This window comes from Tachysurus vachellii, chromosome 14, assembly GCF_030014155.1.
Source record: "Tachysurus vachellii isolate PV-2020 chromosome 14, HZAU_Pvac_v1, whole genome shotgun sequence".
Taxonomy (NCBI): domain Eukaryota; kingdom Metazoa; phylum Chordata; class Actinopteri; order Siluriformes; family Bagridae; genus Tachysurus; species Tachysurus vachellii.
The window spans coordinates 7564943-7585683 of NC_083473.1; the positions used below are offsets into that span (position 1 = coordinate 7564943).

Consider the following 20741-nt stretch of genomic DNA (forward strand, 5'->3'; position numbering starts at 1 on the left):
AAATAGTCTGATGACTGGGGTGTTTCCTACTGTTTTATGGTTCTATGTGGTTTACAGGATGAAGTCTTTAGATGTAGCTGTGCTTATATAAATAAAGTGTGGTTTTGGAGGCTTTGGAAGTTCTACATGATATGTTGAGATCACTTAAAGGATAAGTGTGGTTATTTTTTAAAGTTTCTTTCTCTAGAACCACAGAAGTGTTTATTTTTTACTGTGATTGTGCTTGTTCAATCAATCCTGCCTTTAATTGTTGGCCAAAACTGTTTTCTTGGTTGCCTGGTATTTCAAAACAGTCATTTAAACTATATCTCTCTTTAACGACTGTCAAAATTTTAACGAACAGTATGCAAATGTGGTCATAATTATTGCAGCTCAACACTACCTTAGCACACTGCAACACATCATGTTTTTTTCTCTGCTTTTACATAAAAAAAAATAAAAAATCTGCCTACAAAAGAAAGCAAATTATTCAGAGGCAGACAGCCACTGAGTCATGTACAAAATAAATGTTTTCATAGAATGACATGCCTATGAATTTAAACAGGTCTTATCATGATTAAAGTATGGATAAGTATTAAACAAGGGCTTTATGATTGAGCAATAATTCTATGGGTGGATTGTGATTGACAATGTTTGATTTTTCACAGCATCTTTTGTATTCACTGGTATTTATTAGTTATGTATGTCCTTCATTCTTTCTGTTAATACTTCCTTCCTACCTGTATATGTGCAGTTTTGCATGTTACCCCCATGTCAGAACAGGTTTGATTCAGGCTTCTCAGTTTCCAAACACTTCCCAAAAACCTGCCGGTAGGTGGACTGGATTCTAAATTCCGCCTAGGTGTGAATGTGTGTGAGCTTGTGTGTATGTGTGTGTGTATGTGTGTGTATGTGGGGTAGCCTTATACCCAGAGTTCCTTTGATAGGATCTGTATACATCATCACCCTGATCAGGATAAAGTGGTTATTGAAAATGAACAAGTGAATGCAAGCGCTTATGTTTTTGTTTTCTGAGTGTTTTTTTCCACTTATTATCATGTCACAGTATTAAAAATGTGAATTTTGTCCTTCATATTTTAGAGCATGTTTGAGCTTTTGCTGTGGAATTTTAAAAAGCTTGTCTTGGATAAATTGGATGCTTCACCACAGGTTAATGAAAATTGTTGAAGTAAAATTCAATAAAATTAGATTGATTATGATGAATGTGATGGTTATAAATCTTATGATGTGAATTATTGCCACTATAGAGATGCCAACAGAACTGATACATCACACTAAATCATTACAGCAGGATATGTGAAGTAGAGTGCTTCACAGTGGAGTGCTTGCTCACCTCAGTTTTATGGGGACCTTTAGTAATTTAGTAATTGAAAAACCTTGGAAAGCCCTTGAATTGAATTTAAATGGTCCTGGCATTGGAGATTAGCATTAGACCTTAATGTTGACCTAGTTTTGAAAATCCGCAAATAGAAAAACTTGCCACCATGTCAATATTAACATTGACTTTCTTCTCTTGTGAGAAGTCATTGCTGCTCTACTTGGTACAGCTGAACCAGTCTACCCCCTGGAACTGGACAGTTTTATAAAGAGAAAACATGGTGCTGAGTAGTTTTCTGTGACCACGCCACATTATTAAGGTATGTACCTTGTACATTTTGCTTCAGACACCAGAGACGAATTAAGCTGTAATTATTTTTACCACTATGCTCATTTAATGTCATATGTTGAAACGGGTAAAGCAAATAAAGCTCCACCCAGCCTTTAATTGCTGTAATATGCCACCTCTGCTCAATATAATCTCCATAATGGTGGGTAGAGAAACAGGAAAAACACAAACGGCAATTATCCCTCTTGGGATAAGCGGGTCAAATTGGGCCACACTGACTCAGTGTACACAGTTTTCAAATGGCAGCTTCCAACTAACTTCTTTCATTTGCTTATACATAGCAAGTTAATTACTTTTTAATAGTTTATTTTTGGGTGGAAAACAAATGATGCAGAATAATTGATACTAAGGCAGTTTGATCTCGGCTTTTACAAAAGCTCAGTGTGCTTGCTTTTTTTTTTTTCCTAATTCTAACATGTTGTAGGATGTGTGCTTGATAGATCAGTGATCTTTGTTTTTGATAATTTGTTTTATTAATTTTTCTTTATTTTTTTTAGAAAATCCTCATTCACATCTTCTGTTGATAATCTTTACTTAATTTGAGTAACCAGACAGACAGATTATTTGGCAGATAAAATCTGATCTTCTGTTAATTGCTTGCATTTGTACTGTACATGTTACACAATAATAGGGACAAAGCTTTTAAGCTGTTATTATTTCACCCAATCAAAATGACATATCATACTTTGCCAGATTGCGTTTGATTAAAGTACTCAATGTCCAACAATTTCTTGTTTGTTAGTTACTTCAATATTGAAGTTAAAGTACAGACAGTGAGTCTATTAAGTTTTTGGCAGAGCCTTTAATATTTATGGGAATTGTGTCTGCTTTTTCCGTTGCTGATTTTTTTTTATTAGTTTCAGGTCTTTTGGGCGGATTCAGAGATGTGGTTTGGCTGAAAATCTTGAACACCGGTGTAAAGAATGAGCGGCAGAAGCCATGTGCAGGATGATACGGCAGTTTATTATAATCCCAGGCAAACAGTTCCACATCAAAAGCAAAAAAAGGGGTAAAGCAAAAAGTGTGATAAATCCAAGAAACAAAGGCAATGGTCATACACAAAATGGCAAAGAGAGCGCAGGGCAAAACGATCGGCTTGGTACGCAACATTGTTGACGATACTTCGCATAATGTGAAGTGTGCGTGTCACTTAAATGCTAATTCACCCAGAAGGGAAAACCGGATGTGAACCCCCAGTGACCCAGAAGTTAGTATTCTGTTGAGGTCTCCCTCCGGGGAGCCTCTGAGGGTGTTCTCACACCTGGCAACCCTGGTTTGTGATATTGGCTCTCATTGTAAATATATTTGAGGCTATATCTTTATCAACGTCATCATACCCTACTAAAGTCTATGATCCTTAGCCAGTGCTGTGTGGAGTAATATGTTTTGAGTTCTTTCTGCAGGAATAATTTAATGCACATTTTAGTCTCACTCCTCCATTTTTTTGTTCCAGACTCCAAGAAAATGACTCTTATTGTTTCTGTGGGCCACACACCGCTGAGTTTAGTGTTATAACTGATTTAACTCATTACTAAGCCCTTCATTACTTGAATTGGGTGTGTTGGAGACTAAACAGTAAACGCAGTCCTGTGATTCTCCTGCTTTCAACTCAAACCTGTGTTGTATAGAGCCAAAATACAGACCTTGCACTCATCATGTGTAATGGTGTGGCACATGGGTGGTATAAGGTGTAAGATGTTGCCCTTAAAATAATCTTTGCCACCCAAGCTTACCACAGATCAGATCTCGGGGAGGACGATACTCCTGTCCATGTATTATGATCATGTTTATCAACATTGTAGTTTGTAATAATTGTTTTTGACCATATTCCTTCAGTGTTCGGAACTTAAGAGCCACTATGATAGCAATACACTAATATCATTATGCAGATACAAATCAAAATAAATCTGATATTCTGTACTTAATCATACAGTTATCGAGTATCAATACAGTTATTGCAATTTACAATTGTCACAATACACAATCATCAAACAAAGAGTAACAAAAAAGAAAATAAAGAAATAATCCCTGTTTAAAAGTTTGCATAACTTTAGTTCTTAATATTGTGTATTTAGCTTGTGTTTTTAGCATCAGTGATGCATGCAGTCTTTTGTGCATGAGGTTGTTAATTCTCTGAGGTGGTATAGATGCTCATTCTTCTTGGCAAATTGCCTCCATTTCCTTTAAATTTTTATGGAGGTCCTGTACAAAATGCATGTTTGAGATCTCCCCAAAGTGGCTCAATGATATTGAGGTCAGGAGCCTGTGATGGTTACGCAAGAACCTTCAACTTTTTCTGCTGTAGCCATTGGAGGGCCAACCTTGCCTTGTGCTTTGGATCATTGTCATGTTAAAACATCCGAGAGCGTCCCATATGCAGCTTTCATGCCGTAGAATGCAAATTGTCTGCCAGGATTTTCTGATAATGTGCTGCATTCATTAATGCCTTCAAACTTCCCTGTGCCACTGGAGCTCACACAACCCCAAAACATAATAGATCCACCACCATGCTTTAGAGTGTACTTTTCACCGTAGACCTTGTTGACTCCTCTCCAAACATATGGTTGTGACCAAATGACTCTGCTCCAGAAGCTGTGACATTTACAGCATTTATCAGACAGCATTTAGTAGACACCCTTATCCAGAGCAACTTACATTTTTTATCTCATTTTTATACAACTGAGCAATTGAGGGCTAAGGGCCTTGCTCAGGGGCCCAGCAGTGGCAGCTTGGTGGACGTAGGACTCGAACTCACAACCTTCCGATTGGTAGCCCAACACCACTAGGTTACCACATGCCCTGTAAGGCTTGTCTAGGTGCTGTCTGGTGTACTGAAGGTGGGCCTTTTTGGGGCATGGGTGCAGTAACATCTTTCTCCTGGCAACTTGAGTCATGCAGGTCATTTGTGTTCAAGTACCTCCTTATTGTCCTCCTTGAAACAACAAAACATCTTTTTTCCAGAGCAGCCTGTATTTCTCTATAAGTTGTTTGTGGGTTTTTCTTTGCGTTCCGAACAATTCTCCTGGAAGTAGTGGGTGAAATCTTTCTTAGTCTACCTGACCTTAGATTAGTATCAACCTCTTAGAACCTCTTATTTTCCACCTCTTTATCAGAGTTTTCAGGTGTTTAATTATCTTTTCTTCTTTATAAAGTTCAACTACCTTATTAGTCCATTGGCAGTCCATTGTCTTTCCTAATGGTGCAGTATCCAGTTAAGTCAGTGCATCACCTCATGAGCTGAGAAACTCACTGTCTGTTTATGTACAGACACATGCAATTACAATTACTGTACAATGAGTCACAGGTGTGGACACTCCCCTTTAATATTGTTTTCATGATAAATAATAAATAATAAATGACTTCACGTGACCACTATCCTTAAATAAGAAAAAAATTCTTTTGCATTATCTTATCTAATGAAATGGCAATGTTTAACAATTTCTTTCAGGGTATGCAAACTGCACAACTGTATATATTTACCATTTATGCACATCTCCTTAGACTTGTAATGTAATCATAAAAATAGAATGTAATCTTGAGCTCAAAAACAATATGTATGTAAGACATGGAAAACTTTGTAAGATACTATAAACTGCCAGCATTATTGCTTTGTTGAAAAGCTGTAAAGGTTTATTATTACTGCTTTGAGATGTCTACACTAAGAAGTAATTAGCTTACTGACTGTATTGGAGTAGAAGCTTTGATCCTACTAATTAAAATGTACAGCACAGACACAAAATATTCTTTTCACAAGCATTTAAAAAGTGATTTGTCTACCCCTAGCTGCTTATGTTGGGCATGTTTATGAGGTTAGCACTTCTTGAAAGTTTGCAAACACTGGTGTACAGATCAGTTGTTCTAACTGTTACAAAATGTTAGGCACTTCCCAGCACACAAATGTGTTATGTCATGCTTCACCACATACACCATACAGTACAAAACTTATACATATAACCAATATAATCTGATGCTGATTTACAAGAACAAATGTGCTCGCAGGCTTGAGGTTTATAGAATATGACGTTCAACCTGTCTGACAGCATAGTCTTTAATCACTGGTTGATGGCCTGTAAATTAAGTCGATGACATGTAACTGATAATTAGCCTGTCGTTCAGTTCGTTCTAAAAAAATTGCTCTCTGTTTAACCCTAGAGCACAGATATAATTGCACATCGCCTAGAGGAACATGAGGTGAGCACTATGGAGGGCAGGAGTGAGCTTTGGCGCCATGTGTTATGTAAGTGCTGATGAGAACATGATAAGACCTGGAGCTGCATCCACACAGCCGAGAGGCAGGCAGGCCATCTGTGTGACGAACATTAGTGCTGATTTGATATATGAGAGTTTAAGTACTTCTGACACCCATGCATAGTCAACTGTGCATAGTCCTCTGTGCAAACTGAATTGTCAGTGGTGTTTGAACTAGCATGGTCTGTTGTTCTGTCGGGTTTTGTTTTGCTGCTGTGATAAGACTACAGCCAAAGGCAGCACTGTTTGGAGTAAAATGTTCCTGTGGTGCAATCCAGCCCTAAAAGTGGAGCTGTCTACTGCTCTGTCTCCTGGGGCTTGAACTGTTCGTAATGGTCTGCTTACATTTCACTGTAGCCTGACGAACAGAAATTGGCTGTTTTAGGGCATCAAGCAGCGTGACTGCTAAAAGCAGTGCCTTTTTATTTCACATTTTGTCTAGTACTTCAAAAATAAGTTCAGATAAACCTTTTGGTGTTGTGCATTACTTTAAACCACTTTAAACTCACCCATTGTTTTGACCCGACTGTTTTTAAGCTGTTAACATTTTACGGTTTTAGTGCGCATGAGAAATCCTCAGACACATTACACATGGTTCCCACACTAATTTAGAGTGGTAAGGGTGTGGAACTGATTGATTCTTAAATGCTTTCATCAATCAAAGCTGTTTAGGTCACATTTGTGGCTATACACATTCAGGCCAGATTTCATAATATTGATGTTTAAACTAGACAATGCAAAAAAGGACAAGAAATAAAATGTTGACCATGTAGATCATTCATGAGTGTTAGCCTAGCATATGCGTTACTAAAACCAATTGTGAAGTGATTGTCAGAACATAAAGAAGGTTTAAGTAAACACGAGGGCCAAATGGTTTATGCTGCGCTCCATTTCCTCAGAGCATTTTGTAAACACAGTAATCGCTTTGATATACTTAGCGATGTGCTTTCATTGTCACATCTTTGAACTGAAATAGGAGTTTGATTTTGTTTACTGTTTTAGGCGTCCTTTTGGTTTTTGCCTCTTTCTAGCCGACCCACCCAAGACATGACATTTATAGCAAGAGGAACAAATTCGCGTCTTAAAAAAAAAAATCATTACATTACATTACAGAAAAAGGCCTGCAGAAGGGACTATCATTATAGGGTCATAAAGCAAAAGATATGATTATTATTTTTACGATCATTAAATTTTATTGTTCTTCCTCTGCTGTGGAAGAAAATGTAAGTGTACTCCTGTAACCCTAGGATCACACTAGCAAGTAATAGGTGACCGATAATTTCTTTTAAATGTACACAGAAGAAGAAGCCTTTATTTTTGTCACATATACATTACAGCACAGTGAATTTTTATCGTTGCATATCTCAACTTTGGAGGTCGGGATCAGAGTGCAGGGTCAGCCATGATACAGGAACAGTGAGGGGTAGGGGCTTTGCTCAAGGGCCCAACAGTGGCAGCTTGACAGTGCTGGGGCTTGAACCCTGATCCTCCAATCAACGACCCAGTGCCATAACCGCTTAGACCACCACTGCCCCCAAATTAAACGGGAGAGTACAAACACAATCCCCCACTATCAGAAATTATGCAGTCAAGATTCCTGCATTTGGGGAATTTGCAAAGGTCAGCACAGCCAGAGTGCAATGGCTGAGCCTCGCTTTGGGCAAACCACCTCCTTGATTATGGTATTGCCCCTGCCAGAGCCACAATTTCAGCAACAACCAACAAAGTGACACTTCAACTGATGTTTTCTTAATTCCCTGCAATTTAGTATAATGCAATAAGGCAACAAATCCACATATCTGACCAAGAGAATGGCACATAAGGTCTATTGTGTCATTACAACTTTATTTCCCAGCTTCAATTAGTCCCATATACTGTTTTTTTTTTTTTTTACATAAACATGAAAGCAAACTGTGGTTTCATCTTACCCTGACATATTTGGCACATCTGATTAAGTTAAGACTGTTAAGACTTGTCTATTTACAGTGAAATTATTGTTTTAGATTTGTACAAACCTGAAAACTGATAATGATAACTCTTAGATAATAAATATAGTTGCTAACTATAAATATTGTACACTCTTCAAAAAGCATGTAAAAAATACCAGTAAACTTGCTTGTAAGTAATTGGTACAGATTGTTTTGTAATTCATAAAGTTAGCATACACAATGCTAGTATACAGCCTAAGGTGTGACATTTAAATCACCTTTATACATTTATTTTGTGTAGAACTGTAGGTGCTACATATACTGTAGCTGTAGGCTATTACCATTAATGTGATCTAAAAAAAAAAGATCGTAAAGTGCACATCCGCAAACAGTTGCACTTGGTACACACCCACAAGAGAGCTGTTGCTTGCTAGTTTAAACCTAGGTTACAGAGAGCTTGTGGCATCTGTGCACACTTTTACTATGCTGCAGTCAGGTCTATAAAATGTAGGTTTCTGTGAGGTTTCTTTGCCTATAAGTACAGTACTGAGAGTTTATTAGAGAGAGGATCTTTACAGTATTTAAATGTCTCTGCTGCATTCAATCACACATATTTATGTGAACAATTTAGCTGAAGGCAACTCATTGAGAAAGGTTAATTGCCTTTTACACTTTTTTCTTTCCTTTTTTTACCCTCTTTGGACTAATTAGTGAACTGACAGAGAAGTGTTGATATAAATGTATGCACTGATTGTTCGTTACAACTTCATTCAGAGTCTGGTACTGTACACTAGTCAAAAGTTGTACTATGAAGTGCAAAAACATCTTCAATTGATCTTCTTTATAGCTATAAAATCACTAATGCAATCACTAATACAATTTTAGGGTAAACATCACATGGAAAGCTGCTTCTATGACAGCCACATTATTACTATGTTCAGATTAGAATAGATGTTTTCTCTGCTCTTTTCTTACATCGCTGATGTAGGATTTTTTTTTTATTTTATTTTACTAAGACAAATAAGCAAAGATGTCCTATTATTATTTGCCAAGAACGGTATATCATACCTGATTGTGTATCAAAATAGAAACAGGAGTTTAAGATGTTTTCAGAAAACTATTGAACATTTTCCATACTGATTTTTGCCCATAAGCATTTTCACACGCATTTTTCTGAGTGGTTTGTTTATCATACTTTGTGAAAAGCTGTTAAAAATGAACCGCCCTCTCTTTCATTTCATAATGCTCTTTCATCATTTCATCATGTTCTTTGTTCTTTCAGCTTTGCATTTGCGGTTAGTACTCCATGAAGTGTGTTAATGTTGTAAGTAATTACCTGGCAGAACTAAATACAAAGAGTTCTCCCTTCAGCCGCTAATGATTGTTATGCTCCTGGATATGCTCTTCTACTGTAATAGAATTTCCTGCTAATTATGTCTTCTTTTTCTTCTCATTAAGTAGCCTTAATGACTCCAAATTAGCCACAGAGGAACAAGTTCGCTCTCTGATTTTTAACCCACTAGTGCACCTTAATCACCACTTCTGTGAAGGGGACTTGTGAAAAAGATGAAAAGGCAGGTTCTTAATTGATTTACAGGCATTTACACCAACAATTCAAGCTGTGAACACAGCGATTCATAAACCTTAATGAACCTATAAGCCCATGAGGCCTTTGCCACAGCATTAAACCTGTCACAATTACAGAGCAGCGTTCCCCTCAAGGGCTGTAATAAGAATGCAGGAGCCCAGACTCAGTGGAGGCACTTAACTATTACTCTTGACTTGTACTGTTGCATTCCCAGAGTGAATCAAATAATTACCGCACTGCACTTTATAAAGGAAAGGCTCTCTTTACAGTTTGTCACTGACGCGTTGTAAATCTTGTTATCGGACCCAGCTGGCAGTGGGCGTTCATGAAAAGCTGAATGCATTCACCTCCAAACTGTATTTGCAATAAACAATAATCAATTTTTGTTCCATTTGTCAAAGATAATCTCCACACCTGGACTATAAAATCAATATAATTTCAGGAGGATAAACATACACACTTAGCTTTGGTATATTGCAGTCATGTATTGTTGCAAATACAGCCCTGTGTACAGTTTGAAGGTCAAATGACAGCAGAGCAAAATTCATAGCTTTTAAAATGACAGTCTCCGACTAATCAGCGTGGGCGCCATACACCTCAGGAAGGTAGCAATTTTGTGTCATTACTGTTAAATCCCGGTTAAAAGAACCGGATTCCAAAGGCCTAATTACAAGGTGTTAATAATAACAATGTAATGACAGTCATTTTCAGGCTAGCCCAATCCCAGTGCCTTTCACAGCCTGCTAAGAGAAGTGCACATGGGGAATTACCTTTATCAATCATCTTTCCTCTGCCTGAATTATTAGCCAGGCTGTGATACAAAAGTTCAAAGAGGATTAGATTTCACTTTTGGACATGTTTATCATTATCAAGCAAGTGTGTAGTTGTTTTTTTCTAGTTTTCAAATATAGATCAGGACAGTGAATCAGAGACAATGAATAATGACACAGCACGATATGTGTTTTCCTGCTTTGCAAACAGTAGTGACAGATCAGTGTAGAAACATTTTGAGTGATTACATAAATATTTCGTCATTGTGTTTCTCATTGATTTGCCATTATTTGGCATTATTTTTTTTTAAATCAGGGTTCATACGGTTCTTATACAGTATTTGTTAGCCTGCTGGTCCAATGCGATTATTTTAGTTATTTTTCATAGATTTATTATGCAATATAATATTAAACTTCAAGCTTTACTCCAAAAGTTCCAATTATATACCTTAAAGCTTCAGGTACCTCAAATCTACGGTACGAAATGAAAGGTAAAAAGTGAATAGGTACAGAATGTGTAAATACCACAGCAATAAAGATACGCTGTACTATTAAAGGAGCACTATATTCCCCTTCAGAAGTTAAAAAATATACAGTACAACTATAACAAAAGCTTAAACTTTCATGACAATCATTGAATAATTATCCTAAAAGTGACTCCAATTCAAGACTCCCTGCATTGTAAGACCTCAGTGGTGATGGTACACTAAAAGGTCCACTGTACTTTTAGTGGTTTTTATATCGTGATGTGAATGTTTAACTATTTAACTGAACCTTAAGGACCATTTTTAGACCTTAGTATAGATTACATATAAGGTATATGTAATCTATACTCATAGATTACTTATATACTTATCTATACTCCATGTAAAAGATGGACAATAAATGAAAAAGGGTGTACACCTGAGAGTTCCAAGTAAAGATTTAATTTAGGTTTCTTTTACCTTTGTTTGTTGACTGTGTATTATGATGTATGTGTAATGTAATAGCATATATATATATGTACATATATATATGCTATTACATGAATTTACTTGGATCGCATCTCCTGGTGTTAATCAGGTATAATGTGCTAAATAAATGAGCCAATGGCACGCACCGACTTCCCATAAGAACTTTTTTCTTGGCTGGGCGGAGACGTTGACTGCCTCCAACTTTGCTCCGGGATGCTCTTGAATCGCTGACTACTTTGACTCTGAACGGAGTGGAGGAGAACCTGGCGCTCACGGACGGACGGACTGACGTTTATTATTATTCCATCTTGTTTATTTTGAGGCTCACGCTTGTTTGTCCCAGACCGACGCATGAGGCAAGGTATGAGCACGGAGCTCCGTGAAGACACCGCGTGCTCTGCGCAGCGCGCCTCGAGCTTGCCGTTCAGCGTGGACGCGCTCATGGCTCCCACGGAAGCGCCTCGTTACGGCACCGGCCGCTCGACGCTCATATACCAGCCGTCTGCTCCAGATGACTGTGTCCCGTCGTCTCCTGTCAAGTCGGAATCATCGGATCGAGACGAGGCAACCTGGACCAAGTCTTCATGCTCACCGCAACCACGTAGGTTTACGCACAACATATTCACAACAGAGGAGTGGAATGTATTTCCTTGTTGCTTTGGTGCTTGTGTGAGTGACAAAAGTAAAGGTGTGCTCTTGAAGACAGGGTAAACTTTAGCACTCTAGTATCTAAATGTGTAGTGTTGAGGTTTGTCTTACTGCAATGAAGATGCAGTGTTGACATCATGGTGAGCAAGGGGCTTTATTTTTAAGTCCAGCTGAGCATGAATACAAAATGTAGAGTTTTGTTGTTGTTGTTGATTATTGTATAGTACATTATTTAAAACACAGTATTTATTTATTTCATTAACCAGACAAGTAGCTCAATGCTTACATATGTCTTGTAATGCATGCAGAAGGTTACCACTGGGGTTCTCATACTTTCTTCATCCAGGCATTATGAACACAAATATTCGATAAATTAAATATGAACAATCATACATTTGTGGGACTGATTAGAGTTTAATTCACTGACTTTACCTACAGAACCAACACCATTTACACAAAGTTTACATATTGATGAAAAAAGTACTGTTGTTATCAATGCATACGTTGATATAGTTCATACATGTTTTTAGTTATTAAGCTTTAAAAAAATCAACTTTAGAGGAGGCACATTTCAGCTATGAAAACTTTAATAGTGGGAAAACTACAAAAAGCGTAATTATAAACTCCTAGGCAAAATGTCATGGATCACAGGTTTGAGAACCACTGGATTAAAAAAATTTTAAAAAAAAAAATCGTTTTCTCAGGTTTTTATAGAACATAGTTGTGATTTCTTAGGATTTCTTATGATTACAGGACATTTGGTTCCGAATACGTGTTCTCTCAGGAAGCACAAGACAAATCGTAAGCCTCGCACTCCATTCACAACAGCTCAGCTCCTGGCGCTGGAGCGCAAGTTCCGTCAGAAGCAGTACCTCTCTATCGCTGAGCGTGCAGAGTTCTCCAGCTCTCTCTGCCTGACTGAAACTCAGGTGAAGATCTGGTTCCAGAACAGACGGGCCAAAGCCAAGCGACTGCAGGAGGCCGAGATAGAGAAGCTCAAAATGGCGGCCAAGCCCTCAGCTCATTCAGGCATCTCGTTCCCATTTCCTCTCAACAGTCAACCACAGGGAGCAGCAACGCTCCTTTATGGACAATCAGGACACTTTCCTTTCCGCAGATACATGCTCCCTATGCCTCCACTTGGGATTTACTCTACACCTTTGGCTTATAGTATGTATCATTTGTCCTGAGAGGCAATATGGATTTTTATTCATTCAAACTGAAGACTATTTGTTGGTGCCTAAACATCTTTGCCAAGTAGGCTGATAAGTAATCTAAATAATGTGTCAATGACCAAAACAACAAAATGTCTAAGGGGCCTGAGTGTTTTTTTTTTTGTTTTTTTTTTTTATTTTTTAACATAGTAGTAATTTTATAAAAGTTTTGAAAAAGATATAAAGAGCCCTAGAAAAACAAGGCAAAAAATCCTTATATATATATATATATATATATATATATATATATATATATATATATATATATATATATATATATACAGTTTGGGAGAGGCTGTGTCTACATGCACCTTATTATAAAGACTATGCAGGTTCAGATGCTGGATATACTGAACGACTAAACTGAATTTGGTAAATTGATTTAAAAATTTTAAACTGTTATGTTTAAAACTGTTACGAAAAAACAGGCAAACTGTATGTAGGAAATCAGTATTTTACATTTTATAGAGGACAAATTTTAAATCAGAACAATGATTAATGAGTGCTATTTTGTAAAAAAGAAATTCTCAGTTTAAGGAAAAGAAAACGTACAAAACCAAATACGTCGATTACACGAGCTCTATGTATCCTTTCATGACTTCGTGTAGTGGTCAAATGATTATATTTATATGAGGAACAAATGTACCATATTATGTTTTTTATAATAACATTATTGCTTTTCATTAAATGAAACTTTCAGATGAAAATTGGTGTGGAAAATTTGTGGATCAGAAGCTTGAAATCACAAGCTAGTACAGGCCAATATAAAGGAAAAGATAGAAATAATAAAATATATATTCTTTTCCTTTACTGGATCTTAATTCTGAATTATTTGATTGGGGTTGATGATGCAGTATTTGAGAATGTGAGATAAGCTCAACCCCAAAGGCTGCATGGTTGCTAATGCTTTTTAAATTGAGCTGCTGAAAGGGGGCTTTTAGGCATTCATGCTCATAATCTTTTGAAATGTTGAGGTTGATCTGTATGGCTCTCTATTTTCATCCTGGTGGTCTTGAGAAAAGTTAATTAAACGGTGTCATTACATGACGCACTGAAACACTGGGTCTCTCCGAAAGCTATTCAAGCTGGTTAAACTCCTTCTGTGTATCAGCACAGGAATGTGGATCCCTACTGAGTCTGACATGTTGAACCTTTTCATCTATTGTCAACACTATATCACCAATTTACTGCCTACACCCTGCCCTACACCCTGGCTGTTATTAAGTACGAATTAAAACTAATAGTATAATAACAGCTTTGTATTCTAATTAATCAAGACTGTTCCAGGGCTTGTAGGCAAATTTCAGATGGTATTTAAGTTCAGTAGTTTTTGCATGTAATTTGGGAGTGCCCTTATTTGCTGGCAGCATGGGTGTGATGATATATTTCTAAGGAACCTGTAATTGTTATGGATTTTTAAAGGAGCTTTGAATTTTTTTTTTTAAACCAATATAGCTTTTACAAAGTGAAACAGAAATAATGAGGCATTTTCCGTCTGTATTATGAAGTTCAAAAGAAACAGGTTCTGGTCACTTAAACAGGACATTAGTGTTATTAGTGTTATTGCTTAGTGTTATTATTAATTAATAAAATATTATTCTTTTCTCTGCTAGTGAGGATATGTTAAAGTAGGGAAAAATCCAGAGATGTTCAACAGCAGGCAAGTTATGCCATTTTAATGGAAGACTATGGAACAAGTAGCAACTAAGTGATTGATACTGATTAAACATGCACATCATGATGTGTTTTCTGATTAGTGTTTAGTTCAATATAATAAAAATGCCTTAAGCAAATCATTCAATTTCTGTACAGTATTGTATATGTTAAGTTAAAAATTAAAAAAAAAATAGCCTTGGAATGAACGTCCTAAAATTTGAAAATCAATTAAGTAAACAGAGGAATGTTTGTATTTTTGACTTTACATTTCAAGCATTTAGCAGACGCACTTATCCAGAGTGTCTTACATTATCTCTGACATTATTTAATACAACTGAAGGTTAAGGGCCTTGCTCAGGGGCCAACAGAGGCAGCTTGGTGGACCTGGGATTGATCTCACAACCTTCCGATTGGTAGTCCAACACCTTAACCACTAGGCTACCACACTCCCCTTACACATCCTTAAATAGAAAGATTTAGGTATTTGATGGAAAGCTTGTTTTATTTTACTGTTTTATGTTCTATTATCCTGCCTAAAGTGTAATTATATGTGTGAAAACGAAAAAGAGCATGGTAAACTGAAAGAATCTGATGCTTATTTGTACAAATTATGCTGTTGATGTCTAACACCCTTCAGCACACTCCTTGCCTTGTTCAGTCTCTTAACTTTCATTGTCTTTGTCACTTCTTTATGCTATAAGCGGGCTTGTACTTAGTAAATATCTGGGGTACTACATTTACAATTACAATTGTTTTTGTAAGTGTCATAAAAATAAAATTTTTGTCTTAACACAGAGCATTTCCAATAATCAAGCTTGCTCTCCACAGGTTTCAACATTGTGGACTGACAGAAAATATATCTTATATCTTCTCCATCATGCAGACATGTTGAGTTCTTTCAAAACCTTCAGTAACTGCTTTATCCTGGTTATAGATATGATGGATCCAGAGCCTAACCCAGCAACACTGAGCATGAGGCTGGAATACACCATGGATGGGACACCTGTCATATACTTATTTGCACGTAGTCATAGCCATTGCTGCTACAGTACCAACATGTGTGTGAGAAGTGGGAGGAAAACAGTGAGCCCATTGGAAACCCTCATCGGATATTGGGATAACATGCTGAGTAACTCCACACAGAGAGCTCAGGATCAAACCGGTAGCCCTGGAGCTGTGAGGTAGCAACACTTAATTACTGAGCAACAGTTTCCCAACCGTGTTCCTGAACTGCACATTGTAGTGTTTTAGCTGCTCCTAGCACATCTGATTCAGCTGATCAGCTAATTAACAGCTCTTCCTGAGTTAAAGTGGATGTGTTAAAGTTGGAAAAATACTAAAATGTGCAGGATGGGGAACCTGTGCCTTAGGGAATTACACAAGTCTAGAAAGTGAACACTGGTACTTGTTCTTCACAGCTCCTTGGCTCTCGACTCGTATATCTTCCCTTTTCCCAAAGTTTTCCAGATTTGGGATTTGACTTATCAGCCATATATGATCTTAAGTGCTGTGCTCTATGTCAACCAGACCCTTACTTAATTGTGCTTGACCTCGAATTTTAGTTTAACCACTGTGAAATCATGTGTATGTACTGTGCTCAGTGATAAGAACCAGAACACGTTTTGAGATCGGCCTTTACTCTTTCACTTAACTGTAGGATTTACTGGCTCTCTCTGACTGCCTCACTGTCCTATGGAGCCATGTTACAATTACGAGCGATTTCACAGTCCATTTCCTTCCCTTTGTTTTGAAAACAAGCTCTGGCATTAGTTTGATAGCAGAATGTTTTTGAGGTGCAAAATTGCCTTTCGGCTCCAGAGATTAGCTTTATTCGTTTGGGCTGAAAATCCACGATCTCACTGCCAACTTTGCTCGGCTGCTCACTCTGTTTAGCGCTAAGCTTTGTAATGCCTCAAACCTGGGAGGTCCACAAAGGTGGCAAGATACTTATACTAATCCAGATATAGGACTTTAATGCACACAAATTACAGATGATTTCTGGCTTGCAAGTCTATTTATGGTTAAACTAGTCTGAGTTACTGTTCAAAAAGCAAAGTTTCCAAGCATCAAAAGAATTAAAACCAGCTATTAGTAAACAGGCATGCTTCCTGTGATGCTAAAATAAATTTTCATCAAATAAGTAAGTTCAGTTTGGTATATCAACAGCAGTTTCCTGACTTTTTTTTTTTCTTCAGAATGTCCTAGATATATACGAATGGATGACAATTTTCAAAAAAGCATACAACTGTGTTAAGGTGTTGGGACACAAGAACAGCTTCAATATACCTTAGTATTGATTCTGCAAGTGTCTGGAGATCAACTCTATCGGTGTACACTCTTCTTCCAACATGAATGGATGATGGTTGTAATGAGCACTGTCTAAAATCTTCCATAGGTTTTCATTTGGGCTGAGCTGGGCTGGGTCCTTACAGGACAAAGGTGATCAGTCAGAAGAACTTTGTATTGATTTGCACTGAGCCTTCCGTCTAAAGGGAAAACCGAATGCAAATCATGTCAGCGTAATAAATACTGCATAATGGAGTCACCACTTTCATTTGTCATGTGTTTATTTTTGGCCATATAGGCAAGAGCGCCATCTACAGCAGCGTGCATTTACAATCCAGAGCCTAGTACATGTGGTTCTGTAGTGTTGTTTTCATTATGTATTCACATTCCTATAAATAGTTGTTGTTTTTTGGTTTTTTTCCAAATGTAGTGTATACGATATTCGTACATATTTGCGTAGGAACACCACTGAGAGGAATTTCTCAATCAGGTGGTTAATAAATTCAGTCTGCTGTAGGTGGTGCTCTTGGGTAAATCTTGTTCCGTGTGTGTGTGTGTGTGTGTGTGTGTGTGTGTGTGTGTGTGTGTGTGTGCGCATGTGTGTGTGTCTGTGTGTTTGCGCGTGTGTGTGTGTGTGTGTGTGTGTGTGCGGGTGTGTGTGTGTGTGTGTGTGTGTGTGTGTGTGTGTGTGTGTGTGTGTGTGTGTGTGTGTGTGTGTGTGTGTGTGAAACCCCAAAACAAACATAGCATACCTGTAGGTGATACAGTGACGTTTGGTGAATTCCGTACAGAATCTATTTTTTCTTTCCTGTTCATGTAACGGTTACAGTAATGTTCCTCTTTTGTACACTTTTACATTTCCACTTGTCCATACCGAATGTGTTTTGAAGATGTTGTGCACCTTTATTACAGTAAAGCACTCAGACCAGAGCTTTCTTTCATATAACAAAATAAACATGCTAACCTTTACGTACTGTAGTTGATTATTGAGGTGGATCTTAATGACAAATATCACTGACTTAAACATGTATTCAGTTAACGGTAATTCTGGTTTACTCTGTGTGTTGTTTAATAAAGTCAGTACTATAGTGATGCACAACTAAAAGAAACTATTTGCCACAGGTAATAAATACAGTGTGTATTTATATGCTCGCTAAATGATTTGTTTTAAACAAATTGATGTGCCACTTAAACCATAATTATTGTTGTAGATACTACACATTACCTAAGCATGCCAAGCTGCCCACACATTATTTTCTGTGTTTTTACTCCGAATAAATGTGAGGAGAACGAGGCTGCATAATTGTTCAGAGGAGTGCACAGCTGATTGACAAAGAGCACAATGGCTCTGATAGGATGGGGGAGAAGGAGAGCGATGTTGCTGTGCCATTCTCCATACATACCTGCCAACATCACCGGTGGCTCAGACGTTTCTGAGCTCAGCCAAGCTGAAAGCCAAACCTTTGTGCTGATGAAAGAATGCACACACAAATGCAAACACAATCGCTCATAGCTTTTTTCTTCACTAGGCTCTGAAGAAATGTGTTTACGCAAAATGGAAATGTGCTGATTAAATTTTTGCACATCTGTTGATGGGAATTTGTCACACTTGTTTAAAGGAAAGCCTCAGTGTGGTGACTCATGCTGATATTATCTCTCTCTACTCTATTTATAGTCTGTAAAGAAAATATTGTGTTGGATGTAACACAAAAAAAACTTAAATCTTTTCAGATGACTTGTGATTTAAAGACTAAAAAAAAAAGCCTTAAGACCATACTTATCCTTTGGGAAAAGATATGAGCTATACTCTACAGAACATCATGTGACTCAGTTAAAATCCTTGTGTTGCTCAATCTCAGTGCTGGCTGAATGAAATGGCTTGGCTTATCTGGTGCTGGGATTCAGAGATCCAAGATGTTTTTAGGGACCAGGTCTAGAACCCATTCTGTAGAAAATATATACTGCTATTATTGTACCTCATCAGGAAGTATGGCTTGGGAAACTACAGTATGCAGATGGTTCTCTAACCTCTAATGGTACAAACACAACTTTATGCTTTAGCTCTCTACAGTTTTCATGGATCCAAAAAACACTGTAGTTCTTAAGTAACTATGTTTCTGTTCAAGTCGTTTTAGGATAAAAGTGTCAGTGTCAGTAAATGCAAACACCATGTTTTTAAACTAAACTGCAAGATTACTGTGAGTTTAAGCTCTCCCTTTCCGATGGCACTCAGATATTCCCCTTATATGTGATCTTGTCGTTATCTTTGATAGCCATCTAACATCTAAGAATATTCATATCAAGGTCAACCTCAACTTCTCAAAAACTCATTCTTTTTGAGATTAAATACTTTCAGGGGAATTTGAGTATAGACACGACATAAAGTGAGAACACAGCCAGCCATGTCAAGGAAAGAAGGTGTAAAGTAGCTGAAAATCTCGTAGAAAATGTCTGAATTGGTATTAAAACAGAGACAGACCAGTGATGTTAATGCATCCGAAAATATACGAGCCTATCAAGTTTCAATATTGAGTGTGCAACACCTTTCACCTGTGAATTTGTGTTGAAAAAGAATCTAATTTGCCAATTTAGGAGAAGGGTACGTTCATTTGAACGTCACACCGGCTCTGTGCAAAAGTCCACCAGGCCACCAGATGTCTCAGTCTACCTCAATATTGAGCAGCACTTCCTTTGTCGTGAGCTTCCAAGAGTAAATAAACTCTATTTGTGTTTTTTAAATGCCCCTTTATGTGAAAGGTCCAATGCAAGTTCATCTGACTGATGACTTTTTTCATTTGATAAAGATACTTTTCCACCCTGATGGCAGTGGAGTCTGGGTAAGTGGATAAGAAATCACATAGGACAAGATTTCACTAAATGGTGTGTTGTATATGCTGTAACCACCAGTTCTCAACCTAGTTGAACTCTTGTTGGGGATTTTGAAGCTATGTGATAGAGAGTACTTCCTACTACCATCACCAAAGACCAACTGTTGAAATTCCTTTTAGAGGTAAATGGTTCATCGCTTCAGTAAAGCTTCAGAGACTTGTAGAAACTCTTCCAGCGTAGCCGTAGTCAAACACTTTACCAAGTTTTTTCTCACCTGTATTTAATTTAGGTTTATTGCTTGGCTTTATGCTTTACGTTTTCTAATAATGCCGTTTATCTGAATACTGACAGTGATATGTCTAATGTAGTGTTTTTTTGTTTTTTTTTTATGGTTAACTTGATAAATCAAAATCCATTGCCTGATTTTACATTACGTTATGAATAAAATAAAATAAAATAAAATAAAATAAGATGAGTGGGTTGTTGGTTTCCTGCAGCACAGAAACAAAATGCTGACATGTCAACTCTATTTCCTTTTACTTTGTGTATACTACAGACTGAGTAAATTGCAAATTTAATTGCATTTATATGAAATTGTCTTATGAGAGACAGAGAGAGAGAGAGAGAGAGAGAGAGAGAGAGAGAAAGAGCGAGAGAGACTATGTTGACAACTGAGCGTTTAGATCAATCTTTTATCTTTGAAATCAGTAACATTATCAATTGCGCATCAAGAATTTGGTTTCTGCGTGTACACAGCAGGCTGCTACCACACTAGCTACTAACTGTAAACATTAATTTATTAGACATCCGAGTATCTGTTGCAGTGAGGTGAACTCCACCATTGCTCTTGGTTGAGAAATTTCTTAGTAAATGTTTCGCGCAACAATTCTGTATTTTTTTAAGAAGAAACAGTGAGTTAGGAACTTTTAGTCTTCTTTATGTCCCCAAGTTCTTT

The 20741-nt window shown here is 37.3% G+C and overlaps 2 protein-coding genes and 1 non-coding gene across 3 annotated transcripts in view; 1 reads left to right on the forward strand and 2 right to left on the reverse strand.

Moving 5' to 3' along the window:
- ndfip1 (Nedd4 family interacting protein 1) overlaps positions 1-20741 on the reverse strand; it is a 424215-nt gene that overhangs the window by 132872 nt on the left and 270602 nt on the right. The gene's annotated exons all lie outside the window — the stretch shown is intronic.
- LOC132857584 (U1 spliceosomal RNA) lies at positions 7457-7617 on the reverse strand. The gene has a single exon (XR_009649579.1). It is a non-coding gene; the product is annotated as a U1 spliceosomal RNA (small nuclear RNA).
- Positions 11330-13209, forward strand: msx2a (muscle segment homeobox 2a). Its single transcript, XM_060886860.1, has 2 exons — positions 11330-11754; positions 12555-13209. The coding sequence occupies exons 1-2, from the start codon at positions 11505-11507 to the stop codon at positions 12989-12991; spliced, it is 687 nt and encodes a 228-aa protein (XP_060742843.1). The 5' UTR covers positions 11330-11504; the 3' UTR covers positions 12992-13209.

What these genes read in the sequence shown, in the direction of transcription:
- msx2a (XM_060886860.1), top strand. Translation starts at nt 11,505, where the DNA reads ATGAGGCAAGGTATGAGCACGGAGCTCCGTGAAGACACCGCGTGCTCT. An exon ending in TTCATGCTCACCGCAACCAC is followed by an intron (nt 11,755 to 12,554) that starts GTAGGTTTACGC and finishes TTATGATTACAG; the next exon opens with GACATTTGGTTCCGAATACG.